The sequence below is a fragment of the Apodemus sylvaticus genome, chromosome 12 (genome assembly GCF_947179515.1).
Source record: "Apodemus sylvaticus chromosome 12, mApoSyl1.1, whole genome shotgun sequence".
NCBI classification, from domain to species: Eukaryota; Metazoa; Chordata; class Mammalia; order Rodentia; family Muridae; genus Apodemus; species Apodemus sylvaticus.
Window position 1 is genome coordinate 94,646,893 of NC_067483.1, and position 19,214 is coordinate 94,666,106.

General features: G+C 41.9%; 1 protein-coding gene across 1 annotated transcript in view; it reads right to left on the bottom strand.

Moving 5' to 3' along the window:
• Nucleotides 1-19,214, bottom strand: part of Spata17 (spermatogenesis associated 17) — a 182,798-nt gene that overhangs the window by 88,416 nt on the left and 75,168 nt on the right. The window contains exon 6 of the mRNA XM_052200850.1: nt 10,869-10,992. Coding sequence (XP_052056810.1) covers nt 10,869-10,992 — 124 coding nt within the window. The remainder of the gene's footprint in view (nt 1-10,868; nt 10,993-19,214) is intronic.

A 19,214-nucleotide genomic window follows, 5' to 3' on the forward strand; every position in this document is an offset into this window, starting at 1 on the left:
ATCCTTCTACAAGTGTGAAGAAGAGATGAACACTGTTGAATAGAGAACAATGGGTTTGCTGACAGTGGATCCCTAGTGCGGTATGGATGCTGGGATGCTGCGACACTAGTGATTCTGGGCCTCTGGCTCCCCAGACTACCATGTAAATGGTCCTGTCTTTACCACTTCTTGCCGTGGAAGCCAGTCTCTCTCCACATGTTGAAAAGTTCACCTTCCTGCCTCTCACCCACCTCTCACCTATTTTAAACATCCACACGTATGGTGTTTAGCTGTTTTCATCTCCTGTCTTTTCAAGCTTTCTCCCCCGTGTGGCTATTTTGGGAACACAAATACATTCCCATTAGTCTGAACCTAAGTCTCCTGTCAACCCTGTATTCTAGTGAGAGGAGTTTCCCATGATCCTCACTGCCCTTCACTGCAGCAATGAAGGCAAGTTCTCAGTCTGGGGTGCAGATGGTGCTCCAGCCTAGGTTAGCTCCTGCCTCCCCCTCCTCTTGGAAGCCAGCCTGACAGTAGGAAGCAAGCACCCTCTCCCTCTTCCCTGCACGTGTGTGTGTGTGTGTGTGTGTGTGTGAGAGAGAGAGAGAGAGAGAGAGAGAGAGAGAGAGAGAGAGAGAGAGATGCAAACGTGCTGCATTTTGAAGTCAGAGGAAGCCTTGGTTGTTTGCCCTCACCTCCCACTCTGTCTGAAGGAAAGTTCTTTGTTGTTGGCCAGGCTAACTTGCCTGCACACTTCCTAATTTTCTCCTGTGTATGGGGCTGGTTTCCTTGCCTTACTGGGGGAAAAGAGGGGAAATGATGGAATCACACAGACTCAAAGTCCTTACTGACAGTGAAAGTCCAGAACTTACAAAGCAGACATGTTCCATCTTTCTCTGGCTGGTTCTGAACGCAGGCAGGGAAAGGTGTCTGTGATTAGGTTCTGAGGTGCCCAGGTTCTGCCCTGATTAGTCCGCCATAGGTCTTTGGCAAAGATCCTGCCTCCCTTTGCCATGGCATGTCTTGGCATCGCAGATGGTGTAGAATATAGCAACAAATGGTCTATTTTTGTCATTTGAAACATTAAAAAAATCTTTATTAGTAATATTAATATTACTAATTAAAAGAACCATTAGTAACTAATTTTGGAGTGAGATGTCAAAGACACATGTTTCTTTTTGTTCAATCTCAATTACATGCAGTATTGAATGGATTTCATTTGTTTCCAAATTACAGTTGCTGTCTAGGCAGCAGAGGTAACAATCAGATGGCAATTACACATGTACTTCTCTCTAATGGGCTCTTTCTGAGAAGACAAAAAGTAGCCCTAAAACCCTTCTCTATGCTTGCTGTCTGGCCAAGAGGACTCCCCTCCCCCAGACTCTCATGTTTGAAGGGACTGACAAGTCCCACAATGCAGGAGAAGGCACCAGTGTTGAGTGTGCTCTCTAATACCTGCTTTTGGGCAAACAGGAAAGTTAAGAGCAGGTTCTCCACTGTGCAGGAGCATACCCTTGAGGAGGGGCCCTTTTTCTGCTCCATCCAATCCATCCAAAGGCAACCAGAGGGGGAATATCACATTCACTCTGCCTGGTATATGACCTGGCTTGATTTGGGCAGTCTAGAATCTCTAATGATGTTAGCTGCCCATCTGTCTGTTTATATACAAGATTTACTCTTTTAAAAATTCACAAAAGAAAATCTGCAGAATGAATTAAGCCTGGGCCCAAAGGGGCTCACAGAGGCTGAACGGACAGCCAGGGGGAATGCACAGGACTGACCTAGGCCCTGTGCACATATGTGACAACTGGGCAGCTTGGTTTTCTTACTCCTAACAGAGGGGGCGGGGGCTGTATCTGACTCTTTTTCTGGCTTTGGGACCCTATTTCTCATACTGGGTTGATTTGTCTAGCCTTAATATTATGAATACAAGTGGGGTAGGAGTAAAAGATGTGGGGGATGGGCAGGGACTGGGGGACTGGAGAGGGCTGGAGGAGAGCAGGAAGGGGAAACTGCAGTCAGGATAATAAAAAATAGAAATGGACTATGAAAAAAATCACAAAAAAATTTTATTTGGGCAAACACGTCACTTGTAAAGCTATTATAGACTTCAAATAATTTTACTTTATTTTTATGTTTTTAATTCAAAGAAGAAACACTGATTGATTAGGATTAAAATCTAAACTGCTTTACTGGTTTTGAATCTAAAAGTATTAAAATCAGAATTAGGACATAGAACATGTTAGTGCCCACACAGACTATCAGTAGCAGGAGACAGAGACATTAGGAGCACTGCAAGTTCAAGGCTAGCCAGAGCCACACGAGGAGACGCTGACTCATAAGAAAGCAAAGAGGAGGGCTTCATGTCCCCTTTCTGGTGTTCATCTATACTGTAAGGAGGAAGGTACGACTCCAATAACGAAGGTAAGTGATATACTAAAGTATAAAACAAGGAAAGGGAAATGGTCCCCCAAAGAACAGAGGAAACTCAACAGTTGAATGTTTGCGGAGTACTTGGTAGGGCTATCGATTTCAGTGTAGTTACATAAATAAAAATTCAGACAATTAATGTTTCAATGATGTGATGATATAAGACCTATAGAAGCTGGGACACTGTAGGGTGAAAGCATATATGCAGTATGGAAGAAATCCTGGGTTCAGTCTCCAGCATTGAAAGATATATATGTATGTATGCATACACACACACACACACACACACACACACACACATATATATATATATATTAGCGATATCTTGCATACTGCCGATAGGCCTTTGGGCTAAGATCAGGTGTAAAATGTATTACTTTATGATTCAGAGTTTTCTGATAGGCAAATATAGGTATATATGCTTTAACAGCAAACAAAGAACAAATATAAATACATTTAAAAGAAAATTAATAAAAGAATTTGATACTGTTAATTCCGTATGTTGAGGCATGGGAGGAGCAGTTAGCTCAGTATATTTGGGATTAATCTGAAAAAAAAGATGAAGTGGGTATATGTGCTTAATTTGGGTTTAGTAAAGATATTTACATAGGTTTTGTTGTTTCCAAATATACTTGCATGCTCGCATAGCAGCTGCTCCCCCAGTCGCAGAGCGCGCACTGTGCAGACTCTCCCCAGAGACAATGTGCCCCACAGGCTGCATTTACAGTCTGGCCCTCAAAGTGTGTGCATATCAGAAAGGCGTGGTCTGCAACCTCTGTGGCCTGAAGCTGCTCTGGAGAACTGCTCCAATGGCCATGTGGATTGCAAGGACAAATTTTGAATCTCAGCATTTCCTATGTAAAACTGAGACATCTTCCCTCTGACAGTGAGCGTGTGGTGGCTCAAGCCTTCATTCCAGAGCACTGAGACATCAAGCCCAGCTGGATTCATAGTGAGATCTACATCAGCCAGGGCTGTGGGATGAGACCTGAGACCCTGTGCCAAAAAATAAAAAGACAGGGGGGGAGGAAGGGAGGGAGGGAGGGAGGGGGAGGGAGGGGAAGAGGGGGAGAGGGGGAGTGAGGGAGGGACGGAGGGGGGAGGGAAGGAGGGAGGGAGAGGGGCAGAGAGAAAGAAGAAACAAAGGAAAGAAAGGAAGAAGGAAAGAAGGAAAGGAAGGGAGGAAGTCCAAGGTGTAATAGATATAATACATCATGCAACCTTTCCATAGGAATAAAAATTTAGATTAATATCGCTAGAGGAGAAAATGAATAATTCTCTTGTCACTTCAGAAAATGCAACAAAACTATTGTTAAAACATAAAGAACAAATATTATAGATCTGGGTCAAGAAGTTAATCAAAGTAGTTATATTTAAGACTGTGAGTAACTAAACACCATTAGACTTTTAATATTCTACGTGAATTTGAAATCATGCATCATTATAATGATTTTTTCCTCCTTCTTTCTTCTACCTCCTTTCTTCTCCCTTGCCCTTCTCTTCTTTTTTCCTTTCTCTTCCTCTTCTTTTCTTCTTTTCATTATTGGAAATTGAACCCAGTGCCTAAAGCGTAGGAAGCAAGGGTTGGCCCACTGAGCTACACCCCCACGCAACACTAACCGTTTGGTTGAGCGTAGAACTGTGTTACCTACTGCTGAAGCTCCAGAGAGCTGAAGTCTTCGACCACAGAGGGCCCCATCGCTCCCGTGTGCAGTACATGCCACCCTTCTACAGACACGATTGAAAAAGTAATAAAATAAATATTTTAAAAATTGCTTCTAAAAATCAAATACGCTTTAGGTCCATGGCAGGATTTAATTTTTGATCGCCAAAAGGAAAGTTTCATGATGTCTTCCTAAAGAATCCATTTTAGAACAGTTTTAGCACTGTGTGTTGAAAAGACTATAGTTTCCTACATTGCTGTCCCTTTCCGGTGGCTTCTGATTGTCCTTACGCTTCTGTCTACATGTTGGCCTGAATCTCTTAGATGCATATCATAGTCAAGACAAAGACAGGAGAGCAGTTTGGGAACAACCTTTCCCCCACTTAAACTTTCTGTGACAAGAGGGTAAATAACTGTCCTTTGCTACGTGCTACAATATAATAAGAATTGCATAAAACACTGAAGAGGGAGGGTGTAAACACAAGAGTTAATGCTGAGTTAATGCTCCGGCAGTTCAGCCTTTGGTCTTTCAGAAGAGAGGCTGACAAAGGTGAGGGTGGCATTCTGGCAGGACTGCTCAGTGGGATGCAGAGAGAATAGCCAGGGGCTAATAACTCAGGGGCGGTCTTCTTCAACTGTGCCTCCAGAGGTCAGTCCTTCATCTGCTGCAGAATCTTCTTGAAAGAATAAACCTGCCCACTACCCAAAGGGGAAAATCACCTGGATAACACTTTGGTTGCTGCAGAAATAACTGCTGCTTTGAAGAACTGTGGAGACAAGGGTGTGGACACAGATAACGATGATAAATCGCCTTGAGTCATGCACGTGGCATTTCCATAGCTGCCCAAGTGATGCATAGCTTTGTTACCCGTTTGTGCAAAGGCTCCATTTTTTCCAGGAGTGTCCATGGGTGGACTGAGCACATATCTGTAGTCACTGGACATCTCCTGTATGAAATTTGGTACTAGAGCACTTAACTACCAAGGAGGAGCTCAGGAGCCTCAGGAGTAAAGATGAAGTGCCTTACATGGAGGTGTCACTTGGTGACTCATATGCGGGCCACTGACAACTTCCAGTGACCAAGTTCCACTGAGTTCATATACACTAGGTACAACTACGAGCAAGCACTCAGCCTTGAGTTGGTAACCTTCCTGTGGCAGAAGAGCTGGGAAGGCAGCCTTACCAAGGCCACACCACGCCCTGTCAGCTAAGCTCGGGATGCACTTCTCCCCATGAAATGTGAATGCTACCTCCTGTTCCTAGCGCTGCAGTTGATTTCTGTAGTTCCAGCCCTTAGGGAGGCTAAGACAGAAGAATCGCCATGATTTCAGGATCAGTCCAGGCCACATATGAGTTACAGAACTGCCTAGTCTGTGTGTGTACGGTGAGATCCTGTCCCCAACAACCCTCCAAATGCTATTACCCAAGCATAACTTTATCAATTGTCTTAAAGCCAAGCCCTCTCCAACTCCTGTAGAAATTTACCATAACAAAATAACAGGGTTGTCATTCTGTTACCCACAAGATTTAGAATCGGTAGTTGGAAATACATGAGTAAGAAAGCAAACACAGGAGGGGCAGGGTGTAATGGGGCTAATAATGGAAATGAAGCAGTGTGAGCCCTCCAAAATGACTGGCAGGCTTCTCCTGTCTGACTCCCTTTCCTTTTGAGCTATAAGTACCTACTACTCTATTGTCCACATAGCACATGGACTCCCTGGGTGCGTTAACACACCAAGACTGCTTCCCACTAGCCCTAAGTCTCCCACAGTATCATACTCTGAACTTCTCTGGCTTCTGGGAAGATACATCTCTCCCTTTCCTCTTGTGAATGATTAACAGTCTCTCAGTATTCACCAGTCTACACTAATAAGGACAGCTGAACAGTTAATATATTCATTGACAAAGCAGTTTAATAGGAAGGAGAAAACATCTTTAAAGGAGCAGAAGGGGAGGGGTCAGCGTGGCGGGAAGTTGCTAGAACCGCCCTTTTGGCGTGAGAGCACGGCTCTGAACGTCCAAACTATAACTAGCTGTAGGAAGTAATCAGCTTCATCCATGTGTTAGGAAATTCTTTTTGGTGAGTTTTTCTTGAACATAATGTCAGGCTGTGATGGGATGACCACAGTGAGGAGCAAAGGAAGAAAAGACTGAAAGGCAGGGCGGAGGCAGATAGCAGAGGGTTGTCAATGCTTATGCTGAAAAGGAAGGATTGTTTTTAAACACATTTGTATTAGTTCTTTGAAACTTTCGTATTTGCATACAAAGTATCTTGATCATATCTACCCCCAGCTTCTCCACAAATCCTTTCAGATCTACTCCAACCTTGTCTTATCTTTCTCTTCTTTTGTCTTCTCGTTTTTTAAAAATTACTTGGCATAACCCATCAGGATCAATCTGCGCACACTCATGGTTGTGGGGCTACCAACTGAAGTATGGCTGACCAACTAGAGGCCATACCCTGAACAGTGACTGTCCCTCCCCAGCAGCCATCTGCTGTCCCAAGCTCCTCAGGTAGCAGTAGAGTGAGTCCCTCTCTCCTCCACATTAGAATGTTGACAGGCAGGTGCAGCTGCTGTGGGGAGCACAGCTGTCCTTCATGTAGAGAAGATACTGCTTCAGGGCAGCCCGCCCTGACCACTGGCTTGTTCTGTGTCCCTGAGCCTTGTGGGAAGGGAGTGTGATGCACTCTGCAGACACTGTCTCTACAGGCTCATCACTGGTGCGTTCCTACACTACTGGTCATCCACCACGTGAAGAAACTTCTCTGTAGGGCTGAGAGCTGTGCTAATCCTGTGGCTACAAGGGATTCTATCAAATGGAGAACATGGAACATTTTGAGGTTGACAAGTGTCAAGTGGAAAGGAAATATTAGTGTTTTTGAAAGATTCCTCTGCATGTAGTAAATCCATCAGTATAATGAGCTTGACTTAACAGTAATTCTGGAGAACACTGTCATTGTTTTGAATGAAGGAGATGGGCATGCAAAAGCTGTCTTAACAGGCAGAATGCTGAGGTGGAAGGCAGTGAAGATGGAGAAAGTCAAAGGCACGTGACAAAATGCATGCAGCCAAGAAAGGGTACAACCAAGTAGCCACAAGGAGCCAGACTGTCCCTGAGCAAATGAAGTGGCTGCTAAGATCAATGGGTATAAAATGTGCTGCAGTCACTGATGGCCAGGCATCAACACCATTGCAACTGAGCTTCCCCATGACAGCTGGGTATTCCAGCCTAAGGACCTTGTCCACAGCAAAGCCTGTCCAAACACTGTTTCCAAATTCACAAGACACCTGACCCAGATGCACCCACACCATTACACATGCAAACAATGGCCCGTGCACACACAGGGACGGCCATTTTTCCATGGCTCCACCTCACGACAGAAGTGTATGCCACATGTCACATCCTAAGTCCGTAATGTCCATAAGCAGACAACCTCTCAGCTTGCTGCCTTAGGAGACAGGATGGAAGATAATTCACAATTTGGAAAAAATTAAATATTTCTAATTAAGAATTTTAATCTTATAATCTTTGTCTTCTAAACATGTTTCCCACTTAACAATCTATCAGTTTATTATAATTATGCCAAGCTTAAGTTTTAATTAAAATATATTCCTTCCTTATATAAATTCAATTTGGTATGGTTTTGAAAAAAGATGACTTACACATTTTATTTTTTAAATATTTAAGTATATCAGATTATAGTTTGTTAATAATGATCAGAACAAAGGGCATTTTTAAAAATCACAAAACTTATAAGAATTAGTTTTGTACCCATGTGAAAATTACTAGAATAAGGAAAACATAAAAATATTATGCAAATGATGACATGAAAATTATTTCTATAATACTTTTAATTTCCATTTGAATACATGTTAACTATCAAATGACACAAAATAAAATATGCACCTATATTGATTGTTCCATATTGTGTTTATATGTTCTTTCCTATGACTGTATTAACATGAAAATGAGTTAAGTCACTATCAGTTAGTTACTACTAAGGACAGTTCTGTACAGTAACGTTCATCTCCAAAGCACTGCTATTGCCATTTGGATCTCGAGTTTTACTTGCATCTTGTGACTTTGCTGAGCCTCAGGAACCAATGTTTGCTTTAGTGATTTCAATAATAGGCCTTTGCGTGCATCCACCAGTAGGTGGAGCAGACAGCATAATTTATTACCAAGAACAAGGGCAAAGGAATGAAAGTCAGTTTCTTTGGAATAAAACAAATCTGTAAATGAGATTTTCTTCAAAGGAAATATGCCCTGTATGTGTTAGATTTGGTTTGACTGGTTACTGAATCAAAATAAATAACTTTATTAAATAATCAATCTTTGCAGAAAGATAAATTTACAAATGGAGGCATTGCTTGCATTTTGCTTTATTCAAATCAACTAAAATTAGCTTTCCTTTCAAAAAATTTTTATAGGGACAAGGATTTTTTTGATGTGTTCATTTAGTAAGGACGTTAAACACAATCCTGCTTTACAGGTGACGGGCACATAACAAACCGTATTTTCTAGGAAATATAATTGACTAATCCTGTTATGTCTGTAGCAACAAATTAACCTTATTACTACTAGTAAATGGTGATTGATTATTTATGCAAATAAGTTGCCATGTTCAGCGTTGTGATTGAAATAAACATATAGAAGAGCGCTTTCCTCTGACTTGAACTTTTTAATTAATAAAGCCTGAGGGGTCTGTTAATTCACCCACTGCAATATTAGTTATTTACTCATGGAACTCCGATTAGCACAAACATATTTGCTTGAATAAAGATGAGATAATAAATCTATGAATAGCTCCTGAAAAATACATCAGATTCATACTAAAATAGGCTTAAAGTAAGTTTAAATTATGCCTGTAAGTATCAATACATCAGCATAACCAGTCTAGGGTTATTAATTCATTTAAATAGCATTATCAAATATAGAAATTAACAAACACAATTTTGCTCTGCAAAAACTCTCCAGTGTTTTTAAAACATTGTTTGTCTGACTAATGTTTTATATCTACTAATAATATTAGGTTCCATTAGAACTATAGGAATATAATGTCCACATTACTATTGTACAATGCATATTAATAATACCATTACTAAATTGTTGAAACTTCCAATAAACTATGTTGCCTTATAAAAATATTACATACATTCTTTTTATACAGGTCAACAAAACTTTGTGTACAAATAAACTTCTCACAAAAGCAGAACTTACACTTGATACTGACAATTAGAACACAAGTCTTTGGAAGTGAAATCTCCTATCTGGGCACAAGCTTTCCAGGAGAGTCAGCCTAGACAACTAACCAAGAATATTTTTATATCCAAACTTCAATGTCCTCCCAATAGCCAAGTCATGAAGGCAAATGAGTAACAATACTCACAGTTAGTCTATGTTTTTGTTTCTTATATAGGGAAAGTATTTAAAATTCCTAGGATCAGTAAAATTAAAACTGACAATGGTTGTTAATCTTAGTGAGGCCGCTTATAGATAGCAAGTTTCTCCTATTAAAAAAGCTATGTGACAGCTGACAAACAAGGCTGAGCAACCCTCATGGCTGAGGATCCGGGAGCAGAACCGAACACACACTAAGTCCCCAGCACAGCACCCGTGGAGGGTAGGCATCCAGAGACATGCTAGCAGGGTGCAGGCTAAGGAGGAGCCATGTTCAGTGCAGTAAAGCTCTGGCGTCCTCAAGTGTCTCCTGAGACAGACACGGACGCAGAGGAAGCAGACCAGATCATCTGGCAGCATCCAAGCCCACGGACCAAAGAACAGATTGGATGATAAGGTGGTATCACTTTTCTATTTTATCACCAAGATGTCTGCCCTTGGGGGCGGTCCTCCATAGGTTCAAAGGTTATCCTTTTATGTCCTTAGTTACCTATAGGTTACACAGTGAGACCATCATTTCGTAATTCAAATCTCCAGGCTGACAGAATCTCTGATGTTTTTATAATATTCTTCTCCAAGGGAGGAGATCTGACGACACAGTCTCACCTGCAATGTCCCAGCACCAATGGCGCAGGGTAGAGTGAAGGCGAAGAGGGCAACAACAAGGAGGCCACAGTGTAAAGAGCTCTACTCCTCATTAATAACTAAACTAAGGAAAAGGAAAGAGCCAGTTCCCTCCTTCTACTATCAACGGCTTGGGGCTTGAACCCAGGTCCTCAGGCTCGGTGGCAAGTGCCTGTACCTACTAAGCCATCTCACCAGACAGTTCCTGTATTTAAAACCTTATTTCTCCGGGCAGGATATTCTATGTGCAATGCACTCATTCTCAGCAACTGTAACAAAATCTTAAGTATAAGAATATATCTCTAAATATTCTAAATTCCACATTTATCTCTCCATATGAAGCAATTTGTTGAAAAGCTTTACTTGACAATGTCTATCAAAATTTAGAAAAGAAGGAAAAAATTTCTTAATCTCAACATTCATTCAATTGAAAGAGAAAGCCTGAAAGCCAGCCAGCTTAATAACTTGCTAGTTCTTGATCAATTCACAACACAACAATAAGTCACTGGGAATGAGCTTTACCACCGTGGCTGGTCACTGCTGACTTGGGCCTGTCTGCCAGTGGTTCAGGCGCTGCCTCTACGAAGCACTGTCACAGGCCAATCATGGCGCCTGCGCATGCCGACACAAAACACGAAATTGAACTTGAAGTAGTGTCTTTGTGCTATCTTTTCAACAAGTCATGTCCTATCCAGCCTGCTAGTTTATCTCTGTCAGGCTCGGGGTCCCAGTGGCTCTCGGGCGCTGCCTGCCACACAGGTAGACTGACCTGCTTTGTGCTGAGCAGGTAATGCATCTTGCGGGCTTGGTAATCTTTTTGCTTCTCCTCCCGTTCCAGGAGAACCTTTCTCTCTTCTCTCTCTTTCATGTCTGCGAACTCCTCCAAAGCCTCCCTGCATCAAAATCGTTAGCAGTTACTCTGTTGGCATCTGTTGATTCCCTAATTCTTTCACTGATGATAATCAAGTTTTTTGAGGGGCAATGATCAGACACATCCATCAAAATCAAGGGTGCAATTTATCTTGCCTGTGAATTCTGTGGAAATCTTTGCTGCTGTTAGACAGCGTTTAAGTGACTTTGTCATGATGGGGCGCCCAACACCAAATGCATACATGTTACAATTAATACAGCAGCAGAGGAAACGCCAACAGCCGGTGAAAAGTGAGTGGCTCTCTGTATCACCCGTGCCCTTTGTTGAAGAGTAGCTATTTTGGAAATATTCAAATATTCCAAGAAGGATATAAGTTAAATTTTAATTATTTACAAATGTCTACTTACTTACTTTGATATTAATCACATTATATTTTAAAGTCCAGATTTTTTTACATGCTTAATCCACTGTTTACTTCAGTTAACAGCTCGACTAATACCAATAAGATTGCACATATTATCCTACATCTAAAGAATTGACATTTTACTCAATTATGTAAGTAATCTAAATAAAGGGTTAGATTAAGTTAAATTGTTTCCTAAGGCATGAGAAATCCACTAAAATAATGAAAAAAGTCCTTATTTATGTATATGCCTAAGAAATTTAAGTGAAAAATAAATTATACTGTGTGATAAATTATACTGTGTGATAAATAGCTTCCAAATAGGACATGATATTATCAAATAAGGAAGAAAGACTACATCTTTTGTTTTCACTGGACAGATTTATCACTCATGTCAGACCAGCATTTTAATTCCACTGTTTTATTTTAAAAACAGATATCTAACTTGGTGTCTACTTCTATATGTAAAATTTCAAATAAATCACCTGAGTCTTTGCTTCGTATATATCAGGGAAAACTAGGAGATAGACTAAAAAGAAAATAAAAAGACAGTAAAAGGGCTCTCCTTGCACCCTGAGTGTCCCCCTTCCAGGCTACCAACGTTTCACACAAGGTTACTGATGAAACACTGTGACGTTTAAAAATCACCACACTAGGCTACTGGAGCAGAGCAATTTTTTTCAACATAAGATTAAATTGCAAAATAAATGAATTACTTGGAGTGGCACGGCCCCTTATTTTACCACCCTTCCCTTGAAAATTGCTTATTAATATGAAAAGGGAGGCATAAAACGGCCTGTTTCCCTTTATGCATGGTATTTGGGGTGCTTCTGCACCCACCAACCTGAGGTAGCTGCACATTTAGACTGCGCTGACAAGCTGGTACAGTGACCTCTCTGACTGCATCCCAAGGCTATTATTAATCGCTAAGTAACCTGGTAAAGCCAAACAAATTTGTTTCCATTGAAAGCATCTCTGTCTGTGTCTGCGAATTTGTTCTGTACCAAACAAACCTCATTAACTGTGTCCACTTTTTGACAAAGAACCAGGAGTTAGAGGAAATGGTGACCTTTCTTTGTCCTTAAGGTACACATTTCAAGACAATTACATATGAGCAAATGAGATTTTTTTACCAGGAAAAATAAAAATCATGTTACACAAAAATGTAAGTGCATTATAAATTTTAATCTTTTAGTTTTATTATCATGGAAAAATGTTTGTGTGAAAAAAATCAATTCCTCTATGATTCCTCTTACACGCCTTTGAGGCAATTTAGAATAACACATGCAGGTACTGAGTGCCCTAGCTTATATAATGTAGGAGTGAGCCCGAGTAAGAACTTGTTAGCAGGAGGAGTGGACTGAGAACCTCTGGACTTCAGGGTATGTAGCTGCAGACAAGGCTGCAGTCACCATCCGTCCAGACACACGACTGAGAGGGTATTTCCTACTGACTTAGCCATGCATGTCGTTTATTTTCTATTATAGAAAATACTCAGATTTTCTGCACCATTTTCATGGCCTATGAATATTCCATGATGGCACTTTAAACATAAAGATTAAAACTACTGTAAATACAAAGATTTATATTTGAGTGCATTTTACTCCTGGCATTTATAGTGACAAATATTTACATATTCTAGAATCACTCTGATAATAAAAATAGAAGTAACCACTGGGAGGCAATGTAGCGGAGCAGTTAGAATGCTCACAGTGACCCTGGCTATACAAGCTGCCCTGTGCTTTTTGCTTGCTATCTAACCTCTGAACTTTAAAACCTTCGTCTGGAAAAGAAAAATACACTATGATTTCCGTCTTCTCATTGAGCTATTGTGAGGGTCAGATAAGCTGAGTCTTTGTGGAGTGATGCTCTGTAAGCCTTAGCTTCCTTCAGCATTCACACGCACAGGGTGCAGAGCTACCCACTTTACTCGCCACAGCCTTTTGTGCTGTCTAATCCCTTGATGGCACTTGATGCACTAAGTGCATACTGTGTGGTTGAAATGGCACAATGAGAACACAGTACCTGGCTTCCTAAGAGGCACAGCTCATGAGCAAAATTTCCACCAGCAGGAAAGAAAGGAGAAAATAAAACGCAGACAAAGCTCTCTTTCCTTCATCCTCCTCATACTACATTGTGGGGATGGTCACCTTCTGATCCCGGAAGAAAGCTGTATGGCTAAAGGGGCGCACATGCATCTGCTGGGCTCTGTTGCATCACTGTGGGGCTGTGTGTGCAGACAATGACCAGAGCTGGTTGCGTCACTGCATCACATTCCCCCACACTGGACTAAAGCACCCTAGCCTGAAGCTGCCAGGAGTGGTTGCTGTTGACTGCTCCTAGCTGACCACCCCCCAGGGGAGACTAGCAGGTTGCACTTACTAAGGGAAGACTCAGGCCTGGGACTTTGGCCCTGTGTGGAACACTGTAAGGGTTCATCCAAATCCCAGAGCTCCCGAGGCTGGCTGGCACCAAGGCAGCTCCCTGCACCCTGCACCCTGCACCCTGCCTTCTCTGTCCAGTCCTCACTCATCCACTAGATCCCTGCTTCAGTCTCTGCACCGAGGCACACACCTCCTTTCTTTCACCCTTGCTACACTGATCATGAACCATTCAAACTGTATGAGAACTTTAGTCACTGTTCTGCTTGGAGGAATTTTCTAGGTAAGATATGTAAATTATCTGATTTAATACTCTTTGTATCCTACTGGGGAAACAATGTTCCACTGAACAGGTTGTATCAGCCTGGTTTACAGATTCAAAGAGATTAAATCTTTACTGAACATCCATAACTAGAATGTGTAATCTGAATCCAAGTCTGACTCCAAAACTGGTGGTTTTAATCATGTTAAATTCATATGACATTATTTTGCTTAATCTAGCATTTTCCTTAGATATTGATTAGATTTCTCTGTCTGAGAAACTAACTACACTATTTTTCAAAGCACACATGAGGATGAGGATGAAGCTAGTCTGGGAAGAGTTTAATGTCTCACCACCAGGTCACAGTTTTAGAAGTAGGTGGCTGCATAGAAACATGGACCATGATTTTGGTGAACAACCATAAGTCTCCCTTCCTTAGGACATGCTTTCTACTTGCTATTTTTTAAGTTAAAACTGCAGGATTCATGTAACTTTTAAAAGGACAATTGAACTGAAAAGGTACTTAACCACTACTAGGTACATGTAATTAACAAGTAGTAAAATGTTACAAGGACTTGAGGCTAGACCCTGGCTCTATCCATCCTGTTTAGCAATGTTCCCTGTTGGTACTACCATGCTTTGCTCTCATCCGGTTCCATCCTAACATATTGCGAAGACGTTCACTTTCAGTAGTGCATGCACACTAACTGCAGCACCCTTCATTTACCGAGCATGCACACTAACTGCAGCACCCTTCATTTACCGAGCATGCGCTAACTGCAGCGCCCTTCATTTACCGAGCATGCGCTAACTGCAGCGCCCTTCATTTACAGAGCATGCACTAACTGCAGCGCCCTTCATTTACGGAGCATGCGCTAACTGCAGCGCCCTTCATTTACAGAGCATGCACTAACTGCAGCACCCTTCATTTACGGAGCATGCGCTAACTGCAGAGCCCTTCCCACCGCTCTTCTCTTTCAAAACGCTAAATTTGTTTTTCCTCCAAGAACTTAAAATAAAAAAATAAGAAAGAAAACCTTACAATTGGGACTGGAGAGATGGCTCCATGGTTAAGAGACTGCTCTTCCAGAGATCCTGCACTCAATTCCCAGCAACCACATGGTAGCTCACAACCATCTACAGATGTCCTCTTCTGGTGTGTCTGAAGACAGCTGCAGTGTACTCATATACATTAAATAAGTGTATTTATACATACATTTGTTTGCCTTCTGAGTCTTCTACTAGACTGCAACCTCCATAAAAATAAAGACTCTGCCTATTGGAATAAAAAAGTCAATCTACTTTGTAAGATAGTCCTGGATGGTAGGAACATTGTGGAAAGGATAAACTCTACTAAAGGATTATTGTCTCCATGTAAGTATTTAGGTCCCTGTGTATAAATGATGGCAGGAACTGCAGGGGAATAGCAGACAGGTGAGGACTCTCTCTCTCAGTCCAAGCATGTATAAGCTGACACTATGTCCTTTCTTGCAGTGACTTATGCATTCCCAAACATACACTTTCTCTTCCTACAATGCCTTGTTAAACTGTTTCTTGATTTTCCCTAAAGCCTATGCCAAACAAGAAAAATACTTTCCATAAAAAATTTTTGAGAAACAACACCCTGCTCAAAATCGTTCCCACAAACAATCCATATTAAAGATCTTATGGGTCCTGAGGTGGAACTCAGTTGTCAGTGTTGTGACAAGTACCTTGTTCATTCACTGGGCCAGCTCACTAGCCCTCAGAGAACTTCTCCGTTTTCTCAAGAAAGGTTCCTAGGTGTCCCCATTCATACTTATTTAACTGTTTTAGCCATCATAAGCCTCCATTCTTCTTTCATGGGACTAATATAGAGTTTATCATAGCTGCATGCACGTGTATGTATTTCTTGAAATAGTCCTATAAGTGCTAGGGTACTGATATGATTATGTCTGTTTAATTAGGAATTCTACGTGGGTAATTTGAGGGGAGGTCAGGAGTTCAGTATGATAATCCAGAGAAGGTAAAAGGCAGGTCAGTGCTCTTTACTGATCTGGAATCTGGGACTGTTTACACAGCAAACTCCTGATGGTGATGGTGACCCTCACTGCACTGTGCGCTATGATGCTGTCATGTTCCCTAGCATGATGTTCTCATGTTCTCTCATGGAGATTGAGAGAGATGATATCATCTGCTAACAAGAGTGTTCTCACCACATACAGGATCTGCTGGCACCTTCACTTCCTAGTGTATAGAACTGTGAGAAAACCAATCAACCAACAAACTTTTGTATTTAATCCAGTCTTTGGCATTTTGTTATAAGGGGCACAAGCAGGTCAAACTCCAAAGCTCAGGTCGGGAGTTCATTCACTAAGGTGCCCTTCTGAAGGCCCTCGCTCTACTCTAGTACCTGCTGTAGGCATCCTATACGGTCACTGCTGTAGACCTCATGAATCTACTCTGTAGTCAACAGCACACCCAGTCTGTGGAGGTTTGATTTGGGAAACAATCGCTGTACTGTGAGGGCTGTGCTGAATCCTACAGTGGAACCAGGACTCTCTCTCCCTGTGTGATGGATGTGGAAGCTGCTACACACACACACACACACACACACACACACACACACACATTGTAGGTACTACATAGACTAGCTATTCAGAATTCCTGAAGGGTCCTACAGGAATGCATACTGTGGGGTTGGGGAGGAGATTGAGAAGGGTTTATTTTGTTCACAAGTGTGATGTCATAAAGTGATGTCATCTCAGTGGTGATCCAGTAGTGATCCGAATACGCATATCACCACAGGAGCAAAGCCCTATTCAAGGCCACCTGACAGGATATGTGTATCACAAAAGATTCTTGAGAACAATAACCTGACAGATAAATACAGGCGATGTGTTTTTAAAAGCACATCACCAAAAGTAGCAGAGGGAAATGGGGATAATATTGCATAGAATTCTCAAGTCAGCACAGAAACCACCATCCAGAACAGCTTGAAGAACACTGATAAGGGTGCTGACAGAAACTGCTCAGTCATTGTTAGCTGTTCTCACAGCAAGTCTGATGTTTTAAAAGAAAACTGGTAAGCACTACTCATGTTTGCTGTGGGTGTGTTATGACATAATAAATTTCATTTATATGTATTGGCTGTATTTACATATTTAAGCTAAAATACATCATTTCCTCCTTCCGTTTCCTCTTTCCAGCCTCTCATGTACTAAATTCAGTGGACTCATTTTAATTGTGTACACACACACACATACACACACACATGTGCACACACAATTTAGCAATTCCTGAAAAGCCTTTGTTTCAGCATAAGATATATTTCTCTCAAAAACATCTATTTTAAGAGCTAACAGCAAGAAAACAATGCTCCCTTAGTCAATATATGCAGACCTCATATGCAGGAGACTGAACCAGCACAAACAGGACATGGCTGGGTCTGTTCCAGGTCCTTTGTGTGTATTGTGGCTCTCAGTTTAGTGTTTTATAGGCTCCCTGAGTGTGTAGACAAGTGGGTCTCTGACTCTCATGCCTTGTCTTGGGCTCTTTTCCTTCTGTTGGTTTGCTTGTCCAACTCTAATGTGATAGTGCCTTTTTATCTTACTCTATTTTAATTTGTTATATTTCATTATCTCTTAGAAGGCTGCTATTTTCTAATGAGAGACAGAGGAGTGAGTGTACCCTGATTGGAGAGGAAGTGGGGAGCACCTGGAATCAGTGAAGGGAAGGGGTACATTATTTGAAAAAAGAATCTATTTTCAATAATAGAAAAAATCGTTACTATCATGAAGAGAAATAACTGACCTGTTGTGTGTGTCACTGTCATTCTGTTGCGAGTGAGGACCCTGTGGCGCTGCTCTGACTTCAGAGCTATAGCTCTTCTCATTCGCTTGCTTTACATGAACTCAAAAGGCACTAAGACCCATTAGGAGATCAGTCATGAAAATCAATTTTTTTCTCTCTGCTGGCTCTTTTGAATCAAACTATTTGAAAAAATTTCTGTAAATTGCAGTATTCTATAATATTCAAATTATGTGGCAGGGGTGGGGCATCTCTAGGGCATGCTGTACCAGAGATCTGGGAAGGAGGGGGTAGATTGCAGGGAGTCTGTGAGCTTGACTCTAGCTGAGACTCCTAGCATTGGGGGATATGGGGCTGGAAGTGGCCACCTCCTGTCGCCAGGCAGAACTCACAGTAGAGGGTTAAGGACACTAAGCCATCCACACAGAACCTTCAACCCAAAATTTATCCTGTCTACAAGAAGTGCAAGGACAAAGATCAGGCAGAGACTGAGGGAATGGCGAACCAATAACCAGCCCAACCTGAGACCCATCCCCTGGGGCAAGCACCAATCCCTAACACTATTGATGATACTATGTTATGATTGCAGACAGGAACATGCTATCCTCTGAGAGCTCCACCCAGCAACTGACTAAAACAGACACAGGGACCTACTTCCAGAGACTGAAATACCAGTCAAAGGGCTTTCATGTGCTAGACGTAGCCCCCGCATATGTAGCAGAAGTGTAGCTTGGTCTTCATGTGGGTCCCTCAACAAGCAGAGCATGGGCTGTCCTTGACGCTGCTGCCTGCCTGTGGATCCCATTCCTTCCCCTAACTGGGCCGCCTTGTCTGGCCTCAGTGGGAGAGGGTGGGCCTAGTCCTGCAGTGCCAGGTCTGACGTGCCAGGGTGGGACGGTCCCCAGGGGCCCTCCCCCTTCTCAGAGGAGAGACGGGCAGGGGGACTGAGAGAGGGAGAATGGAGGTGGCCTGGGTCAGGATGTAAAGTGAATAAATAAAGGAAGATATTCAAAGTATAATACTTCAGTGTGAAATTATGTAGGTTTTATCATTATGGATTCTTTGTGTAAAAGGAAGTAAAAGTATATATATATATATATATATATATATATATATATATATATATATATATATATACACAAATAATTGAGAGAACACAGGCTCAGTACAAGAGCAGAACAATTTGTATACTTGTATAGCATTTGAAGCTCAGGATTCCAAGTGTTTCACAGACATCTATTTATCCTCACAGCACTGCACGGTGGTGAGCCAGGGGCAGGTATCATGTAAGATGTCTGTGCTCTCATAAGTGCAACGACGCTCCAGATGAGACCTTTGCGAGCAGCACCTAGGTGTTCCTGCATACAGGCAGATCAAGGCCATCACACTCTTCTTGTGGATCTTTCTTG